The 20696-nt window shown below is 38.2% G+C and overlaps 1 protein-coding gene across 18 annotated transcripts in view; it reads left to right on the top strand.

The window, feature by feature from the left end:
• Window positions 1-19436, top strand: part of Znf438 (zinc finger protein 438) — a 194530-nt gene extending 175094 nt beyond the window's left edge. For all 18 annotated transcript variants that reach the window (XM_071599913.1, XM_071599912.1, XM_071599917.1 and 15 more), the window contains 3 exons: window positions 5312-5395; window positions 14946-16773; window positions 18110-19436. In XM_071599913.1, the coding sequence (XP_071456014.1) occupies window positions 5312-5395; window positions 14946-16773; window positions 18110-18728 (2531 nt within the window). In that variant the 3' untranslated portion in view covers window positions 18729-19436. The remainder of the gene's footprint in view (window positions 1-5311; window positions 5396-14945; window positions 16774-18109) is intronic.
• The last annotated feature ends 1260 nt before the right edge of the window (window positions 19437-20696 follow it).

Below are 20696 nucleotides of genomic sequence, written 5' to 3' on the forward strand. Positions count from 1 at the left end.
CTTTTTTTTTTTTAACTTTACGCTAGTAAGAAAGGATAAAGCAGTACACACATGTATTGTGAAAGCAATACACATTCAGTAGAAACCATCTTTAAATTTTGAATTTTGATCTTTTCCTGGGCTAGCAATATGTGGTATGACACTCTCATAAGAAACTCTCCTGAAACTTTCTCATGAAACAAGCCACAGTTTCCAATCAGCCATGAGATCACAAGGGTAAATATCCAGTAGTCCACAGTATACAGTTGCCAAGCTATGTTTGGTACCTTAGGTGTATAAAATGCATTTTCCTCTTGCAATCTCTTCATCTTAACAAATGGACTTATTAGTATTTGACCTCCTCATAAGTGGAAAAGCACCTGTATTAGGAAGCTTCAAGTTCTGATGGTGAATCCTAGTTTCCCGGTTGCCTCTCAAAAGATTATTTTCATCGTTGACAACAAATATTTCCAGTGTTTTCTTGTAATGAAAGCTCCATTTGTTTATTTTTGAGAACATGTCTGCCAGGTACTCAAATCTGACCATGTTCTTTCAATATATTTCAACACACATCTATCAGATGTTCTTTCAGATAGGAATGCTTTCCGTGGGGCAAAAGCGGCTAGTTTAGTTTCACAGATGAATAGAATGCTTTTCCTCAAGGCAGCCATCATGCTTCTCTGTGAACCATTTAATCACACAAAATAGTGAAAAGGCATGTGCTCAAGGATCAAGATTTAATGTAATTTAAAGTTCATACTGCTTGTTTATTGTTCTACTATGTGTGTGACTGTGGAGAATATGACAGTTTAGCTTGCTGTCAGTGCCTCAATTCAGACTGAGGTGGTAGAGCAATTTTACCCAGTATTTCTTTTGCACACGTAGACATCAACACAGCAGAAAAGGCAAATGGTATCTCAGTATTAGTATAAAAAAAGTGTTGGGACCTTCTCCAAATCCTGCACACTATTTTTTAAAAAACGCCTTGCTAGTCTAATCCTCTCTTGCAAAGAAAAGAACCAAGGCCAATAAAAAATCAGCATTATTATCTCAGATTTATTCTAGCAGTAAGTGTAAGAACCAAAGCAGGTCTCCGTTCTCTAACTTACATGTACTATGTAATTTGTCTTCTTGTTTCTAAGGCACTCTTCCCCAGCCCCAGAAGGAACATTCCCCCGACGAGGCCACACATCATAGCACTGGTGTTTTATCATGTTTACTTAAAAGAGCAGGACTTGCCACATGAGGAATTTAGAAATTCTTTTAACATTTTTAGACCTTTTCTTTCAGTCCTAATGTTCTTGGGTGTCCTTGGTTTTCATAGCAAGTGATACAGGATTAGAAATATCTAAGATATTTGTTTTATTTTTTAATTATAAAAGGCCTTAGTAATAGGTTTTTATTCATTTATTTTTGCTCATTAATGAAAGTGCTCTGTCAGTGCTTAAAATTCATGAATTTATTGTGTAATTTTTGCTTTAGAGAACTTGCATCCTGGTGGGGCTAGGGTTGTGGCTCAGCAGTAGAGCGCTCACCTAGCATGTGCAAAGCACTGGGTTCGATCCTCAGCATCACATATAAATAAATAAATAAAATAAAGATATTGTGTCCAACTACTACTAAATAAATGTTAAAAAAAAAAGAACTTGTATACTGGTATAAACCTAATTTGTTCACCAGAAGCTCTATAAAAGGAATCCACCTATATAAGAAGCATGGCTTTTAAGTGTTAAAGCATTGAAAATTGTTCTATATAAATTTCATTAACTACCTGCCCATCGTGCATGCTATAGAGTCCTGTTAAAACAAGGAAGCTTTCTCCCTGCCCTAGTAATTACACTGCTGATCAGAAAAAAAGTTTTGTCAAAAAGATTTTTATTTTCTCCACATTGAGATGGGTTATGTGACACTCACCAGCCTTTGGAGGAGACTAATACATAACGGACAAATTACAAAACACCTTAGTGTGTTTGGAGTGAAGGAAGAAGAGCTGTAGTGCCAGACAGATCTGGGTTCAAATCCATCATTCGTCAGCTTTGTGACCCTCCAAGAAATTTTCAACTTTCCATATCCATTAACTGGGGATGTTAATACCAAAAAGTAGTGGGGAATTAAGTGAGATAATAGTGTGAGCACTCAGTCTGACTCCTAACTGTCATTTAGTACTTCATATGGAATTTAAGGATTCTAGGGGGTTGAGGGAAGAATAGAAAATGATCATTAAAGACAAGGAATATATACCTGCAGTATATTTTCTCATGAAGGAAGGAGATGTAACTATAGCTAGAATAGAAGATAGAGCCCAATAACCCTTTACTGTTTTTTTAAATATATTTATTTGCTTAGCAAAAGCAGAGGAGAAAGCAAGACAATAAAATTGAGAATTAATAGTCCCTTTATTCAGTAAATATATACTGTATTGTGCAACTGCCAGACATTGATTGAGCGACAGTTCCTGCAATGAATGAAACAATACCTGCTTTTCTTACACTTATATTCTAATGGGAGGAGACTAGACTATAATATGATATCATGATATTTATTATTATACCACGAAGGACAAGACAATTAAAATTGAAAAAGAAAACTTCAAATGATCCCATGAGACTGAGCAGCTACTTGTAGACAGATTGGTCATGAAGGGTCTCCCTGAGTGCTGGAGAGCTCAGTGGTGGTCTCAGTGGTCTCCCTGAAGCAGCACTAGGAGCACTAGGGTTAGTAACCTCCATCTCTCTGTTCTAATGTGCATATTTTTTTAATTCTAATATTTCAGGGCTTGAGGCAGAGAAGCTGCATATGTAGAATGATAGTATTTTACCTTCCTTTCTCCCATCCTGGAAAAGTTATTATTTGTGTGGTTTAATCAAAGATAGAAGGTATGTTTAGAAGTGGGAAAAAGGGTCAGGGAATGTTTTCCTCCTACTGGCCTCTCTTTTTTCAATGAAGTCAATGTTAAAAAACCGTAGAGACAACTGTGGGGGAATGGAATTGAAAGTGCCTTGGAAAAATCTGGGCAATCCCCAGTTAGGAACCAAAGGGAGTCTGTTAGGGACAAGTAAATGGATTGTGGAATAGGATTGTGGAACTGATTTTGAGACTAGAAAGCTTGTGATGCTATCTAGTGTCATGGTGGTTGAATTCTGCAGCACTAATTAACAAGCAATGGGAGTGGAGTATACAAGGTGGGGGCCAGTTGGGGAAGGTGCCATAGGAAGACAGTGGTGGGGTGAACCTATGATCTGTTGGGAGTGCCCATGATGGTCAATCATGAAGCCGGTACTGGAAAACTAGAATATTACCTAAGCTTACACATAAGCATGGCCTAGGACAAGAGAACACAGGCAGGTAGGTAATCATTCCATCTCTTAGGGAAAATGAATAGTTAACTCATACATACTCCTAACTAGCAGATAAGATTAAATGTTCCCTTCAACCAGATTTTATAGTTATCACCAAAGAAGAATAAAGAGATTGGTGGAGGAGAAACCAAGCAGAATTCAAAGAAAAGAAATCCAAAGTAGTCACCAAAGATTTCAAACTTTGATGACTCTTGCCTTTGATGCTTGGGTCAGAATCTGATTATATGAGGTCTACCTTGGAGTCATATTCAGCTGATCTGATTAGCTCCACCCAGGTAACTACTATACATCCGGTTATCTGAGTGTCCATCAGTGCCTAGTACTTTATTTTCTTTTTCTTTATTTTTTTTCAAAATATTAGTATTGTAGGTGGTCTTTCTATGTTAAAGAAAGTTATGCCTTGATTAAAGAAGAAACAGTCAAGACTTACCAACAGCAATGTTAAAAAAAAAAATGATTATCAATGAAACCATAACAAGGGCATACTTTATCTCCAAAAGATCCATGGCTGTCCAACCTCTTGCATTGGTACTTCAGAATCATGAGCTGAATGAAGTATAGAAAAACTTATAGCAAAAATGTTGTAAATCAGTGTGAGTTGAAGATAAATCAAATGTGAAGACAAAGCATCTATAAGACTACAAAACAGTGGGACTTTTTCTTTTTCTTTTTCTTTTTTTTTTTTTAGTTCTGGTAATAAAACCCAGGGTATGATGCATACTGGGCAAGCCCTCTACCACTGAGCTACCTCCTCACCCCTTGTTTTTTAAGTGCAGTTTGCATATGCCTCAAAAGTGCCCAATCTATATAAAGTAAAGCTACTTTTGAAATTACAGTATAAAAATAATAATTGTTGTGATTCTTTTTAGTATTACTGAAACATTGTGCTCTTAACCACTTTAGTTTCATAATCATGGTGTTTAAACCAAAAGTTAGAAACTTCCAGCCTTCTGCATGTGTCCTAGTTTAATTGTTCCAGCTGACTACATATTCTGATGTTCAAACCTTGTCTGTTTATCCCACTAAAGAAAAGGTTTTCTTCATCAACTGCCATCTCTCTGGTCATACCCAATATATAACTATTGCAAATGCTATATAAATATAAGACTAAAAAAGAAAAAGCCCTTTGATCTCACTCCAGTGAGAATGGCATACAAGAATACAAGTAACAATAAATATTGGTGATTATGTGGGAGAAAAAGTACACTCATATATTGCTGGTGGCACTGCAAATTGGTGCAACCACTCTTAAAAGCGGAATGGAGATTCCTCAGAAAACTTGGAACCATTTGATGCAGTTATCCCAATCATTGGTATATACTCAAAAGACTTTAAATCAGCATACTATAGTGATATAGCCACATCAATGTTTATAGCATTCAATTCACAATAGCTAAGCTATGGAACCAACCTAGGTGCCCTTCAGCAGATGAATGGATAAAGAAAATATGGTACATATATGCAATGAAATACTAGCCATAAAAAAGAGTAAAATTATGGCATTTGCCGATAAATGGGTGGATAGAACTGGAGACTATCATGTTAAGTGAAATAAGCCAATCCCCCACAAAAAAGCAGAGGCTGAGTGTTCTCTCTGATCTGTGGGCACTAACACAATAAGCGGGGAGACTAGAAGTTAATCAGATTAGACAAAGGGGAATGAAGGGAAGGCACAGGGGATGGGAATAGTAGAGCCAGTAGAATGAATTGGACATAACTTTCCAATATGTTCATATATGAATATATGACTAGTGTAACTCCACAACATGTACAACTACAAAAAAGGGAAGTCATATTCCACATACATATAATATGTCAAAATATATTCTACTGCCTTGTATAACTAAAAAGAACAAATAATTTTTTAAAAAAAATCATCTTAAGGAAAATTTTAAAAAGAGCTATTTTTATTGGTTGTTTAAGATTGCTTGCAATGAGAAATTTGTTCCATTTACCAAAGTTTTTTTCTACAGGAGATGATTCCATGTCTACCAGTCCTGTTGAGAAATACCTAACTCCACAAATGCTGGACTCTCCTGGAAAGACAGTCTGCACAGGTATTTTTTGTGGGTGGTAGGATGTCAGATTAAATGATCTACTGCTTTGACCATGTGAAATGTTTTTTTATCAAGGTTTAAATTTCAACTGGGAATCAAGTGAATATTAGCAATTCTAGTAATATTAACAACAAAAAGAATAATGAGAAAATGGGGTTAAGGCATTTCAGAAGTTTCCATCTGGTTTGCTGAGTGTCCTTGAAAAGTCATTAACTCTTCACTAAATTTTTATGCTATTTACTTATCCTCAGATTTAGGTAAAGAGATTAACTTGACTGCTGTATAATAATGAATAAAATTTTGTGCGTGCTACAAATTATTTTTCCAAAAAAGATAAACAACTTCTTTCTACATGTATTAAAAACAAGTATCTCATCTGGTTTTCAGCTGTTTTTCATCAGAAGTTCTTGAAATCAAAATAAGTTCTCCCAGGGATAGGAACTAATAAAAAGGGCTCAATTAAGATGAAGAAGACACTTGTTGAAATTGAGAAATATTTAAATGTATTTTAAATGATAAAGCTTTTTAAATTTACTTTTCACTTGGTACATTAATTATGTGTCCTCAAAAAGATAGTTACTTGAATTTAACAAACCACTTGTGTAATTTTCTTTTATTGTCACTAATATTTGAAGTAATCAGCCTTTAAATTCTCCCATAAAGAATGCTTGTTTCCTCTTACTTCCTGATATAAATATATCTGATTTATTCAGTTAATGAACTGTATTTCCCCTTTGGTGCCCAACTCTTCTTTCTAAATTCAAGCTATCTTTACATTTGTTAATGCTTTACTCAGCAAAATACTAAATCTATAACTAAGTGCCTTTGGTTGCCCTGTCCCCTACCCATTTTGAGAACCCACATCTTTTCACTCCTGAATTGAGAAATCATGGCTGTTGTTGTCACTGTCTCCAGAGAAGTGGCCAGTATCCCAAACCCCACTCCAGGTGCCTTCACTCACAGGGCCACTGAGATCTGGCCTGACTCACTCTTGCTGAACTGAATGCCTGTTAGTTACTTTCTTTCCTGCTAGGTTTAAGAGCAACAATTGAAATAGGAAAGACAGTAGAATGAATCTAACAATTTTCCTATGTGCATATATGAAAATACCTAAGTGAATCCCACCATCATGTATACCCACAACAATGAGGTCCTAATTAGAATAAGATATATTCCATGCTTGTTTAATTATATCCTAATGGATTCTATGGTCATATATAACTAAAAAGAACCAATAAACATTTTTAAAAAGAGCAACAATTGGCTTCACTATTCTGTATAAACAAAAGCAAGGAGTGTCCCCACAAAATAGCTCTTTGAAATGCACATGTTAGCTCCTGTTCACACTGAATTGTTAATCCAATTAACACTTTGTCAACTGACATACGGGGTGGGGGAGGAGAGGGAGTAAGTGATACTGACAGGATGAATCAGATGTTAAGGACGGCTGAGCTGCCCAAGTGGGTGTCATCAGAGAGGCTGCAGAGAAAAAAATATATAGTTTTATGGGGATCCTCATTAGCGAATAATAGCTATTTTGTCTCCCTTTCCTTCATTTACCTCTCAAAAAGGAAACATTAGTTTAAAGATTCAGAACTATTTCCATATGATGAGCCCTCAAGTTCTGTGCTTATTTTCCCACATTAAATAAGCATCAGAAACTTAATCCTTCCTAGCAAGAGAAAATGAGAAACTATCTGCTAAATGTCTGTCTAATGTGATAGGAACCACCCTGGCACCTTCATGGATATTTTTCTCATTTAATTCCAGTAGCTAGTGTACTGTTATGCCCATTTCATAGATGACGATATTTAGGCACAACAGAGTGACTGGCCAAAGCCACAAGTACATGACAAAGCCAGGCATCGAAACCAAACTGTCTGAACCCCAAAATTCAGAGACTATAATGGTGGCCATAACTTTTCACAGTAGTTTACAATCTATACAAGGAGGAGCGGGGAAAGCCCGTGCAGACAAGTGGGCCAGGATTTGGGTTCCAGCACTGCTGTTCACCAGCTTGGAAATTTTTACTAGAAAATGGCTCAACAGGAATTCCTCACTCAGGTTATCATGGAAATCAAATGAGATAATGCATGTAAAGTATTTTTTTTTTACAATACCTGACACATAAAATATAACTTATCATTGGAATAATATTTAAGCAACAGTCATCAAGAAAGAAACTCAGCTGCTCAGAAAATAAGAATTCCCTTTCTTGCTAAGGAGGTGAGGAATTCATTGTTTGACAGATTCTCACAGGGTTGTGCTGAGTGGAAGGTGCCTGCTAGGTACTGGCATTAGGAGAGGAAGGGAGGGAGTTAGCCAAGAGCATAGGTCAGCAAAGCAGGACAGATGTGCCAAAGGGAATGGACAATTAGACACGGGACACAAGATGTCCAGTTGGAAATGTGCTTATCTCAATTGCCTGATATTTGGGTCTGAGATAATGATGACTTCAGGCCTTCGTGCTGGAGATGCAAGGACTAGAAATTATATTTGGCATCTTGAGTACTTCGAAACAAAAGCACACTTGTTCCTATTGCCAGCACATTTTACTGTGCACACTCCACAGTCAACACTCAGTAAATTCTTACTGACTCTGCCTATTGCTGCAGATCCTGGACAGCACTAGAAGATTGGGTAGGCAATGGCTAAATGTGTTTATAGTTTTTTGACAAAATTAAATTGAGCTCCCTTGTGTTATAAGACATTATTTTTATCCCAAACTTCTCCAGGATTTTACCACACTTATTTTAACCAGAGACCATCTTGGGAAACAGTTTAAACCCCAACTGGAATTTATTATTTGAATTCCAAGTGGGAGGGAAAACAGGGATGCCAACAAATAAAATTGTAAATAGGGTTTTTAGTTTAATAAAATTAAAACCTAAACAGCACCTAAAAATGTTGGCTCCTTAGCTGTTGATTTGGCAGCACTTTCGTTCTGAGCCTGGATCCAGGGGGCCTGTTTCAAGAACGGGGACACTCCCCTGCTTGTTCCATCCTAACATGCTTAGCAGTAGGCCCATGGGCCCCAACAGATGGAATAATGGAACTCTGCCCAAACCCAGAGATGAGCGGGAACAACTTTGTTTAGAAGCAACAAAGCAGCCTCAGTTCTGCCAGTGGAAATCAGGAAGTGAGTTGTTTGTAGCTATCTAGAGAATTGCCCCCATGCACTTGTCTCTTAATTATGCCAGCTGCGTTTGGAAAGAGTATGATAAAGCTGAGTTAGACATTGGCACCTAGTGCTACTGAGCTCTCATTCTTCCTCCTGCTGCCTCTAACATGCAAACAATATCCATCAGATCCAATCCTCTGGTGATGGAGGAGGTGGAGAACACACTTTGCACATTCTCCAAACAAATGTCTGGTAGTCTTTCTGCATTTGTTAGAATCCTATGGACAGTATGTGGCAAATGTGACTCTAAAAATTGGCTTGTACTTTCAGATGACTTAATTTTCCATTAATTTTCTCTTTCAAGTGGGCTTTCCAGAAGTATCAATTTAATGGTAATAGGAATTTTTGAATAAAGCCAGTTCTATTTCAAATTTTTTTTCTCCTTAAAATTCAGAAATGGTTTTATATTTTGGAATTAATTAGGATTACTTTGTATTTAATTTTCCCCCTCTGAGGAAAGAATGAAGGAAAGTCACTGCTTCAAATTGGAATGGGACAGATAGGGTTCTGTGGACCTGACTTGTTTCTTAACTTCCTCAAGCTTCATTTTTCATAATATTTTAAAAGAGGGAACAATAGTACTTTCTTGTGGAATCTGGGTGAGAGTTCAATTAAAAGACCTAGCCTAGGTTCTAGACCATAATAAGAACTCGGCATCTCCCAGTTCCCTTTTACTCCACAGTTAGATCAATTTCTCCCCAACTGTAAATGTCACTTTTCAAAATAGTTACTTTAATATGCTTAACATATTAAAAATAGCCCACATTTAAAATCCTAATATTAAGTATTCTCATTGAATAATTGTACAAAATTAATTTTACTAAGTTAGCCTTTTATGTTTTCAGTTAATAAAAGCCCATGTTTAGTACCTGAGAGTCCTGTGAGTCTCTTTAACTCTGTTATGGGTAATTTTGTAGGATTTTCAGAAATTATGAATGTCAGTGGAAATTTCTACTGCTCATTATTTAGTACAGAATTCTCTAAGATCTGTAATTTAGTAGGTGCAGGTGAGGGTTTTTAGATCACACCATCTGTGAAAGGCCTTGTAAATGTATGGTGGAAAAAACCACTGTTGTAGCTACATTGCCAAGAAAGACTTCCTACAATCGTACTTTCTTAAAATATTTTAGAGTTTTAAAACTTAATGGCATTTTCATCTTCTCTAAGGACTCCTATTGTTCAAACTACTTAAAAAAAAAAAACTGAAGTCAATCTAGCATAACTGACCTTTATTGCAAATTGCCTTCTTTCATCCTAAAGAAGAAATTGTTTGGAGGAGCAATTCTCAGGACTCCACTTGTCCTTGGGAGGTAATGAGCTCTCATACTCCTCAATGCTTAACCTCAGGAGGTAGTATGTGCTGCCTGTCAGATTACTAGATTACTTCCCTGGCCATTAGCAGTTCTTGTCATTAAGTAGTCAAGGAAAATAAAAGACATGAATCATTCCCGTGTGCATATCTAGATATAGTCATTTAGGCATAGACACACACTCATCACGAATATCCCAAAAGATAGTGCTTTTAGAAACTACTTCAAATAAGTAAACTTTCATTTTCCTTTCATTCATTCAACAAATATTTATGAGCATCTCCTGCGTGCAGGCAGTGGGTGTTAAGTGAAAATAAATGCCTGTCCTAGTTCAAACATTACGCCCCGTTACCCCACCCCACAAAGTCCGCCACTAATTCTAGTCTCTTCTGTTTCCTTTCTGAACTGTTCTGTACATATACAGGAATATGTTTATGTGTGTATCTCCCAGCTTTTTAATCTAGACAATAGAATACGATGAATTTCACATCTTGGAGAGTATTCCACATCAATCTAATTCATTCTTTTTTTACTGCTGCAAAGTGTTACATCATATAGTTGTATGATTATTTTATTAGCACTCTGTTGATGGACATGTAAGTAATTCCTGGGGCTTGGGGTATTTTTTATACATTTTTTTGTGGTTTTTCCTCTTTCATTATTGGAGTCCTCAGCCAGAAGTCTGACTCAGTAGGTGCCAACAAACCAGGTTCAACTACACAGCAAAGGCAGCCTAGGTCCCTGTTACACTTCTGCCTTGCGTTTCTTCTAATGCACCAGTTTCATTCCCTTTCCCTAATGATTCTGGGAAATGGGACTTCTGGGAGACCCTCATCTTTTTTGTGTACTTCCTGATAGATCCAGGCAGGCAAAAGTAAGTAAAATTTACCCTATAAAGCCTTATCTTCACAGTCTTCACAGCTTGTGATTAGCTTGTGATGATTGAAAATGATCCGGCTGACAAGCTTTTCTACCCCAGCCTCCATGCCTTTAAATCTAGGGCGCATAGGAACCAACTCACTTGGCAGGTGCTAGACCTGTCATCCAGGCTCTGTCAGTTCAGGCTGCCCACACTTCTCACACTGATCTGCATTCTCCCTTGCTGGAGCCGACCTAGTTACCCTCAGGAGTGTCCTTTGTTCCCAACCACAGACAGCCACCATAATGTGGAGACCTTTGAATATCTGACGTAGCACATTAACTTTAAATACGTCATAATCAGCTCATTCCATTTTGGTATGGCTTTATAAAGTATATCCAGTTTCATTTCTGAAACCCTTAACTCTTGGAAGGTTGCTTTCTTTTACTTGGTTATTTAAAAAAATAAGAAGTTCCTTCCCAACTGAATAAGCCTTTAGAGATCTTGACACTGGTTGACACTGGCTGTTGCTTCAGCTGCATCTTCTGTTCTGTGTCGCTTCTGCTCTTCTTCACCTTGCATGACCATGCTCTGCCTTTGAGGTTCAGCTTTTCCATGTTCCTCTCTCCACTCTAATCTCCTACTCCTCTCTCGGTGTATGTCTGTTTTCTTAGAGCAATTTCTTCTTCAGAGACCACTTGTTACTGTGACCACATCAGTTTACACACCAATAGCATAATTTACTGTTCTCTTTTATTATTTCCTCTGATAGTCAACTGGCCTTACCATCTCCTTTGTTTTAAAGAATTTGATCATTATACTGAATCATTTCCTTATTCTGGCAGTTAATGGAGTTAAATTGGAAAAAAATAATAAGAAGAAGAAGTTCCAGAGATATATCCTCTCTTTCATTTGTTAAAAAATTATGAAATGTTAAAAGTTATTTTTAAATTGTTTCCTTCTTTTTCCATTTTAAAAGAAAATTGATTGGGCATAATCTATCAATTCTTGATTTTTCTCTTTGGTCACTTTATCATCACTTAACAAATTCAACAAACATTTATTAATTTCTACCACTTGCTGGAACACTGTACCAGGTCCTTGAAGACACAGGCAAACCCCCTGCCCTCAAGGAATTCATTTATTGAGGAAAGGCAGACTTATGCTTAGTACAATAGATAGAACAAGTGTTCTAGAGAAAATTAAAGCCAGAAAAGGGAATGGGTTGTTGCATTGGTCTGTTTTTTATTACTATAATGAAATACTTGAGGAAGGCTACTTATGAAGAAAAGGAGCTCCAAATTTGGAGGTTAGAAGTCCAAGCAGCACAGGGTAGATGAGGTCAGGTTCTGGCTTTTGTTAACATCCCTCTCATAAGAACTAACCAGATTCTCAGGAGAATGTCCTTAGTCCCTTCAGAGGGCATGACCTTCCCACCCTGACCCAAAGACCTCCCCCTAAGCCCCACCTCTTAAAAGTTCCACAGCCTTCCAATATAGCATCCTGGGAACCAAAGCTTCCAACACATCCACCCTGAGAAACAAACTACATCTTAACTGTGGCAGAAATTCAGAATGGTAACACAGTATTAAATAAAGCGATCAGAGAAGAGCTCACAGGGAAGAGGTCATTTGAGCAAAACCTTGAAGGAGGTGATGCAGCAGGTACTAGGGATTTAATGTTCTGGGCAGTGGGAACTTCAAGTGCAAAGCACTGAGGAGGTGCCTGTCTAGCACATTTAAGGAACAGCAAAGAGGCCATGATGGCTGGAGGCAAGCAAGTAAAGGAAATGGCAGAGACACCCCTGAGACCCAAATAGCCTGAGGCTTTTAAGGCCATTGCAAGGACTTTGGCTTTCACTCTGAGATGAAGAGCCATTGGACAGTCATCTGTGAGCAGCAAGTGAGGTGTTATGTCTTTTGCTATGATGTATTATTGTCATGTTTTGAGAGGATTTGACTGAATAAAAACAAAACAGCCTTTATTCTAGCTCTTCTTGCTGTAAATATTTTCTGCTTAATCATTTAGGAGTAGGAATCGACATAAAAGACCCAATGTATTCTCTTCTGTACTTTTCCTACCCCAGATTTGTTATATAGATGCAAAGACTATTATTAATTGTTAATATAATTACTTAATAAGTCTTATCTCAGTTAACCAAAAGCTATCAATAATTGTAGGCTTTCTGCAAATTCTGTGCCTCCTGATTTAATATATTTATTTACAACTACAGTACTTTTCTCAAAAAGATGAGAAGATGAGGCTTAAAATGAAAATAGAATTTTAAAATTAAAATTATGAATAAGGAAGGAAATATAGTGATGCACAGAGGTGGGTGTTATGAAATGATTGGCTAATCAGTTTGTCATGAACCTCATGGTGACAAAACTAAGAAAGAAAACAATGGACAAATGATTATCCTTGCCCGACTTTTCCAGACCACAGCACGAGTCCTTTTACTTCTTACTCTAATGTGCAATGTTTCATAGCATCCTTTTCCTTTTTCACCACTGATTGCTTTCTAATAAGTTGGCCACTCTGCTTCCCAGCTGATTCTTACTACGCTACTTATTTATTTGAATCGTGTCAGTTTTATTAAAACACTCAACTTCCTGATTGAATCAATAGTACACTAACTAGGTATTCAAATTGAGGTTGATTTTTCAATTTTTAATTCTGTTTCATGAGATGGTCAGCTACCTACCTATGTTCATATCCCTGGCATCCTAGAAGCAAATTGTTCTTTGATCCTTTATGCACAATTTCAAAATCTAAAAAGCTTTGAAAACAGAAAAAATTATCAAAAAATTGATAAAAACTCATTCATAGGCAAAAACCTGAACTGAAATAAGACAATTTAAAGATCTTCATGTGTCTCACTTATGGATACTCACATATTTTGCTATGAGAAGTGGCAATAGGTTTACTTATGGGCACCTCTGAATGTTATGTAACATTTTATATATGCTTCTTATTACTTTTCTAAAATTTGAAAGTGTAAATTGCAAAACACATGTGGCCCTGTGAGTTTCAAAAGGGTTTTTAGACTTGCAATGACCAGTTCCTAGACTAGCGTAGGTGCCTAGTAAATGTGAGTTGAAGTGAAGTTTGATTAATATGAAATACTGAGAAACTAGAAACTTTTCCACAGCCAGCCTTGTGACCTTGCAGCCTCAGGGAATAAAATAGATGATTCAGTTCTTAGAAGCAGGGACTTTTAATTGTTCTCCTAAGGTTGTAGAAATTGGTCTTTGGTCAGGCTAATAAATCGAGGGAGAACGAAATGTTATTCTATCAGTTAAAATTGTTCCTATTAGTATCCTAGAAGGTGCTTTTTGGGTGATTCATGTGTTTTTGTTTTTTTTTTTTTTTATTTCATCTCTGTGTCCTTACTTATCACTTTGTATCTTATTGTTTTTGTTCAACATTTTTTAAAGGTGTCACATCAGCTTTTTTAATACTGGTGATTTAATTGCAAAAGCGCACATAAACAGTTTGAAAGGTGTGAGAAGAAATTCACAAGTCACATGGGAGACAACAACAAAGCTAGCATTCAGTCTGGAATTCATCCACAGTGCAAAACAAATTACACTGCCAGTGGGTCAAATGGTGTATCCTGAAACTGAATGAAAAATGAGTGTGATATAAGAAACATTTATTTCATACCGCAGAGACAGTGGGTAAATCAAGATTTAGGCTTTACCCTCATAAAGCATAAGGATAATAGGGAAAGCAGGGCATGTATATAAAGTAAATAAAATATACAACAGACTATACCAGAGGAAACTTTGTAGCTCAGGATATCAGGAAAAGAGGTGGGGTTGCCCTGGCTTGTGAAGATGAGTCAGAATTGGGCAAATGGAGAGGATAGACTTTCAGAATTAGAAGGAGGAGGACAGCATCCCACCTCTCTAGAAGCTCTATATTTAGCAGTAGAGACACACATAAACACAGAAATCATTATGGGAAACAGTCTGTATTATAGTAGGGGCTATGGAATCATAGAAGAGAATAATAATCCTTGGTGAAGCTGGCCAGGAGTTCACCTTCAAGTTGGGTCTTGAAGGGCCTGGGCATTTGCTCAGAAGGGTAAGAGGTACATCAAGGAATCTGTTCCAAGTAGAATAAGATGATTATATGAACTCTCAATAACAGGCCAGTTACACTACAATAACTTTTCATGTTGTATTATGATTTCAGGCGAATCAAACAACCCTTCTGGAACAATACAGAGTGGGAAAAGTTTGCAGAATAAGAGTCAGTTTAGGACCATTGCACCAAAAATTGTGCCCAAAGTCCTAACATCCAGAGTGCTGCCATGTCATTCACCATCACTCTCCGATCAGGGGAATCTGGGGCCCGCCATCAAGCCATTGGGAATGCCTGCCCAGAACTATGCTCTGATGCAGGTTGCTGGCCAGGAGGGAACATTTTCTCTTGTTGCTTTGCCACATGTTGCCTCACCTCAGCCAGTTCAGAAACCTAGAATGCCTGAAAATCTTAAACTGCCTATTCCCCGATATCAACCCCCAAGAAGTAACAAAGGATCAAGAAAGAAACCCATCCTGAGCCCTCCCGAGAGTGGCTGTAGCAAATCTCCTGCCCAAACCCAGATGTGTCCTCAGATGTCTCCTCCTGCACCTGCCCAGCCTGAATTTCCACATAAACCCAGTCCATGTAAGCAGCTTCCATCACTAGACAAAGCCCCAGCCAGCATCAACACAGCTATACTGACAAGTGGCAGTGGCCATGGAGACTCGAGATCTCCAGTGATCAACAACCATGGAGATGTGACCCCTCCTGCCACCCCTGTATTCTCTACACCAGGGGAGCTCTCAGCCAAGCAGAGCTTCCCAAAGATTTCAGAGAGAGTAAACTTTACAAGCAAGAAAATACCCAGTAAACCTTCTCCTATTGCCGGTGAAAAACTGAAAGAACAAGTTGATCATGCAAAAGCCATAACCAATTTATCACCAGCCATTTTGGGCAGTACAGTTCAATTGATCTCTTCAGTCCCCAGGGGAAAGCTGCCAATCTTACCCTACTCTAGAAAGAAAACAGAAGAGGTTTGCAAAATTGAATCTGATGCCAATACTGCAGATTTCTCTTTACCTGGGCATGGGTCAGACTGTGATAAGAGATTCTCCACCACTGAAGGCTTTAATGCAGCCACCAAAATGGTCAGTAAGATGCCTGTTCCACAAGTGTCAAAGCAGAGTCTTTGTGAAAGTGCCTTTTGTCCAGTTACCAAACTAGATCTCAACCACAAAACAAAATTGAACGGTGGGGCAGCAAAGAGAAGAGGAAGAAAACGAAAGATACCAGATGAAATTTTGACATTTCAAGGAAAAAGGAGAAAATGCATTCTTAATAAATGTAGAGATAGTAAAGAAAGGGCAAAAACTGATCCCCAAGAATCCAGAGACCAAAAACCTGGGGTCCTGAAAAAATACCGTAACATTATGCCTAAACCTGTAATTGTTGTGTCTGCTTTGGCTCCCCTAGCTTCTCCTGCAGCTGTGCTACCATCCCAAACACCCAGCAGCCTGGGACAGGACACTTTGTTAAATAATTCTAAATATCTCAGCTGTAAGCAGAATGACAACCCCTCCTCTAAGCCCAGCTCTGTGTTCAGAAATGGATTCTCTGGCATTAAGAAGCCATGGCACAGATGTCACGTTTGTAACCACCACTTTCAGTTCAAACAGCACCTTCGAGACCACATGAATACACACACCAACAAACGGCCATACAGTTGTCGGATTTGTCGCAAGGCCTATGTACGTTCCGGCAGCCTAAGCACACACATGAGACTTCATCACAGTGAAAACCGTCTGAAGAAACTGGTGTGTTGTGAGTTTTGTGCAAAAGTGTTTGGTCACATCCGAGTCTATTTTGGCCATCTGAAAGAAGTGCATAGGGTCGTGATCAGCACTGAGCCCTCCCCCAGTGAACCACAGCAAGGGGCCATGCCTAAGAACAGGGACAGAGATGCTAGTATGCAAGCGATGGAGGGACCCCTGGAGAGGTGAGTGCCAATAGAGTGGAAGTCTGGAACAAAAGCCTGTTTTGATTTGGGGAAGAGGGGAAGATTTCATATTCAAAAAAGGCTTTATAAAAACATCTCTCAGGTGAAGATTTCATAAGGTAGTGTTCCCCCTGGTTCTGTAAAGAATAATCTCATTTGTCTTTGGTGTCTGGTCAGTCATAATTTTTAATTACTCTAACCTGTGTATGCCAAGGCAGAAATGCTAGTTTGAGATGTGCTCAGGACAATTGAGCTTCAGAAAGTTATTCTTGCATCTAAAAATGAAATAGTAAATTATCATATATAGTTCCTGATAGTCTTTACAAATAATTTTCCTCGAATTTATGTGCATAGGATTTCTATCTAAACAGCAGCATCTGCCCATAACACAGGGTGACTCTTGATGGGGTCTCCAGGGGTCTGCTGCATCAGCCACACCCTAAGGTACCCAGACCTAACATGCCCCATTTTTCCCATCAGGCCAGGTTAATCTGCCATTCCTTTTTTCAAGCACTGCTTCCTCACATTATCAATAAATAAGCTATGTAGTTTGGAAGCCTGGCAGGCAGACCTTAGAGCAGTAATTAACCAGGGAAATGCCCTCAGTGTGGGCTGTGTGTATCCTCTTTCCACCAAGGTGACAAGGAGTTTCACTAGAATTAATTCTTTGCTAAGAAAGCATCATGAAAACTTTTTCCAGCCCTTTCAATTCTCTGCCTCTTGTTTTTCATTGTTCCATTTGCTCAACATATTTTCTATTCAATTTTGGCTTGTTCTGTCATACTCGATAAATAAGGGGTGCCTATCCTACTACCTCCTTGCCTTTGTATAGTTTCTCTTCTGCTCTCATGCTTTTCACTAGTGTACAAAGAAACCAACCTTCTTGTTTTCCTGTTGTCAGATTTTGATGTTTGAGTAAAATGTCCAAACTGCCTTTTGTGCTCAAGGGCAACAGTGAGTGCTGGGGGACAGTCATCTTCAGTTGCAGCTAGTAACCCTGCAGCATCTGACGTGATACTCCCTGATTCTTCCGTGTTGAGTACCCCTGTTCCTGTGGGAAGCAAAGAAGAGGTGGCTTACCCAAGAGAAGCAGAAAGGCACAGACACTTCGTAAATGAACCCAGGTGTCCTGAGAAACGTGTGACAGTTAGCTTTCACTGTGCCCTCTGCTAGAGTCCTTCCCAGGCTCTGGCTTTCTAGGTTCTTTATGTTTACCCCGTTCTTTGTACTTCTCACTGTAGGTGTGTTTTAGATCTCTAAGGGCTTAGAACTGAAAGGAAAAATTCCAATTGTGTTTTTCCATGAAATCTTATATAGACTTTTTCCCCCGTTTCAGGGAAAACAAGTCAAGCTTGGAAGAAGACTTCCTTCTAAACCAGGCAGATGAAGTCAAATTACAAATCAAATGTGGCCGTTGTCAGATCACTGCTCAGTCTTTTGCTGAAATAAAGTTCCATCTGCTTTATGTTCATGGAGAGGAAATTCAGGGCAGGCTGCAAGAGGGAATCTTACCAGGCACCAAAGGAGCTCAGGAAGCTCTGGTTAAACATGCTGCTCCTGACTGGAAACAGCATCCTGAGAGAAGAAGGCAGGTGAAGGCTTGTTCCTCTGAGGAGGAATTCCGTGCATTTCCTAAATTGAAAAGGCCACTCTATCTTCACCACCAAAATGGTGTGGAAATACTCATGGAAAATGAAGGAGGTCAACCAGGAGCAAATGAGCCAAGGGAACAACAACCTCAGGTCCCTGAGTGTCCCAGCCCCCACGCCATTCTCCTCTGGTCCCATTCAGGCTTTAACTGCCTCCTTTGTGCCCAGACACTGGGAAGGAAGGAGGAGCTCTTCCTGCACTGGGAACACAGGCATAACTGTGAGGACCCTTCCAAACTTTGGGCTATTTTAAGTACTTTCTCAAACCAGGGAGTGATTGAACTTTCCAGTAAAACTGGAAAATGAAACCCTGAGGCAAACTGGGGTTAAAGAGAGTTTTGCTAGCACCTTTCTATCAAATCTTTGTGTTTTATGGTGGTACTTAATTTTATGAATCAAACAAATTAGAATCAACATTAATGAACAAAAATAATTTTTGTACATAATTTTATTTTCTTATGAAATAAAATATATGCCCTCAATGCATATTTTTCTAACCATATGCAGTCTGATTTTAAAATTCTATGTACTGGCTTTATTTTATCTTAGACTTTATTAAAAGATCAAAATTTGGAGATTGAAATGTAGAGGCTTATAGGTTGTTCTTCAAATAATTTTCAGTAAAAATGTGTGCATGTGAGTGTGTGTGTGTGTTTGTCCTTTTTTTCAGATTATTTTCTCCTTTCATAGACCAACAATGTGAAGAATTTACATGTTGCAATTCTATTTCAATTCAAACCGTGGTATCAAATTAGATGGTAAATGTTGATATTTATTAAATTCCCTGGTATATTTGAATATGCTGCCAAGCAGTCTTTTCATAGGTTGTCTTCTACCATAATTTGAAGTATATGTTTTTAAGACTTAGTTTTTTGTGTGATTTTACTATTTTCTTAAATGCATATTGTCTTGAAGATAACTTGGCAAGTCTCACAGCTATTAATGTTCCATATCAAAATAATAAAGAATTTTTAGCATTTCAGCTAATAAAGAAATCCGCTTTCTTGGTAAAAAGTTGTTTTCAAATAGTCTTTGGGGCCAGGAAATTTACAACATGGAAAGTGAACTAGATGGTTCAGTCCAGATGTATAGGTGTCTCAACTGCTCTCTCTCTCTCACTCCCAGGTAACTTCAGAGGGTTGTCGCTAGCTGATCAATTTTAGATACAACTGTGCCTTTCAAGCCCGGAGTCTCTTTGAAAGTCAAGAGTAAATGATTGCCTCTTTAATTCCTGGGAAATTACCTTGAATCAGAAAAGTTGCTATTTGAAGTTCTGGCCATCCTAGTTGCAAAATCATTTTCTGAGACAGGAGAGTAAGAGCATTCATCCCACTAGAATCGCCGGTTTTGCATGAAAGTACTGTGCCAGCCCTGTTTCCTGAAGGTTGGCCCAGGCATGGTCATAACATTTTTCTGTGATACAGGAAGTTACCCAACAGAGGAAGCACTAAATTCTGATAAGCTAGTGGGTCTTAAGTCATCTTTTTAAATGTCTAATTCTAAAAGAAAGTGGTCATAAGTTAGCAAATAGTTTTGTAAATTTAAGAAAAAGAGTGTTAAGTTTGGAATTCTCTGAAGGATTTTGCCATGGTTTATTGATTGATCAGATTCTACCCATTTTCAAAGAGATAATATCAGACCTCCACTATTTTATAGATTTAGAATAATGAATAATAATGAGTTAATATTAATGAGTTAATAATAATGAAGTAGCTGTACCACTCAATACAGTTGCCAGTTTGTTTCATGTAAGATTGAAGACATTACAAAATGAGATCTACCCAAGAATATTACTTGAACCTAAATTCAAACTATGACATAATTTGCAGACTGCTCAGTCCTAAGATACTAAGTAGCATTTCAGAAATACCAGTTGGTCAAAGGCAGAGTAGTGAGTGTGGATATGTATGGAGGCCAAGGTTGCATCACCCAGCCAGTAATGGGACATCTAATGTCCCCTTGGTCATGGAGACACCTACCTATGGCCTGCATTTAACCACATATTCCCAGAAAAAGAGTGTAGATAATCTCTGGAAGGAAGCAAGGAGGTGTGAATGTGGCAAAGAACAAAGGTAGACAGAAGATATGATTGGTTCAGGATGAAGGTCTCTGGCAGGATCCCCTTCTAGAACACATTTCAGAGCAGTGGCCCTAGAGGCCTAACTGAATTTAGGCAAGTCATCAGTCACTGGTCCATAGGGGACAGGGAAATAGGCAGGAAAGACTGGAGAGGTCAACACTCATTTTTAAGAACACTCATTTTAAGAGAGAAGA

The sequence above is a fragment of the Marmota flaviventris genome, chromosome 12 (genome assembly GCF_047511675.1).
Source record: "Marmota flaviventris isolate mMarFla1 chromosome 12, mMarFla1.hap1, whole genome shotgun sequence".
Taxonomy (NCBI): Eukaryota; Metazoa; Chordata; class Mammalia; order Rodentia; family Sciuridae; genus Marmota; species Marmota flaviventris.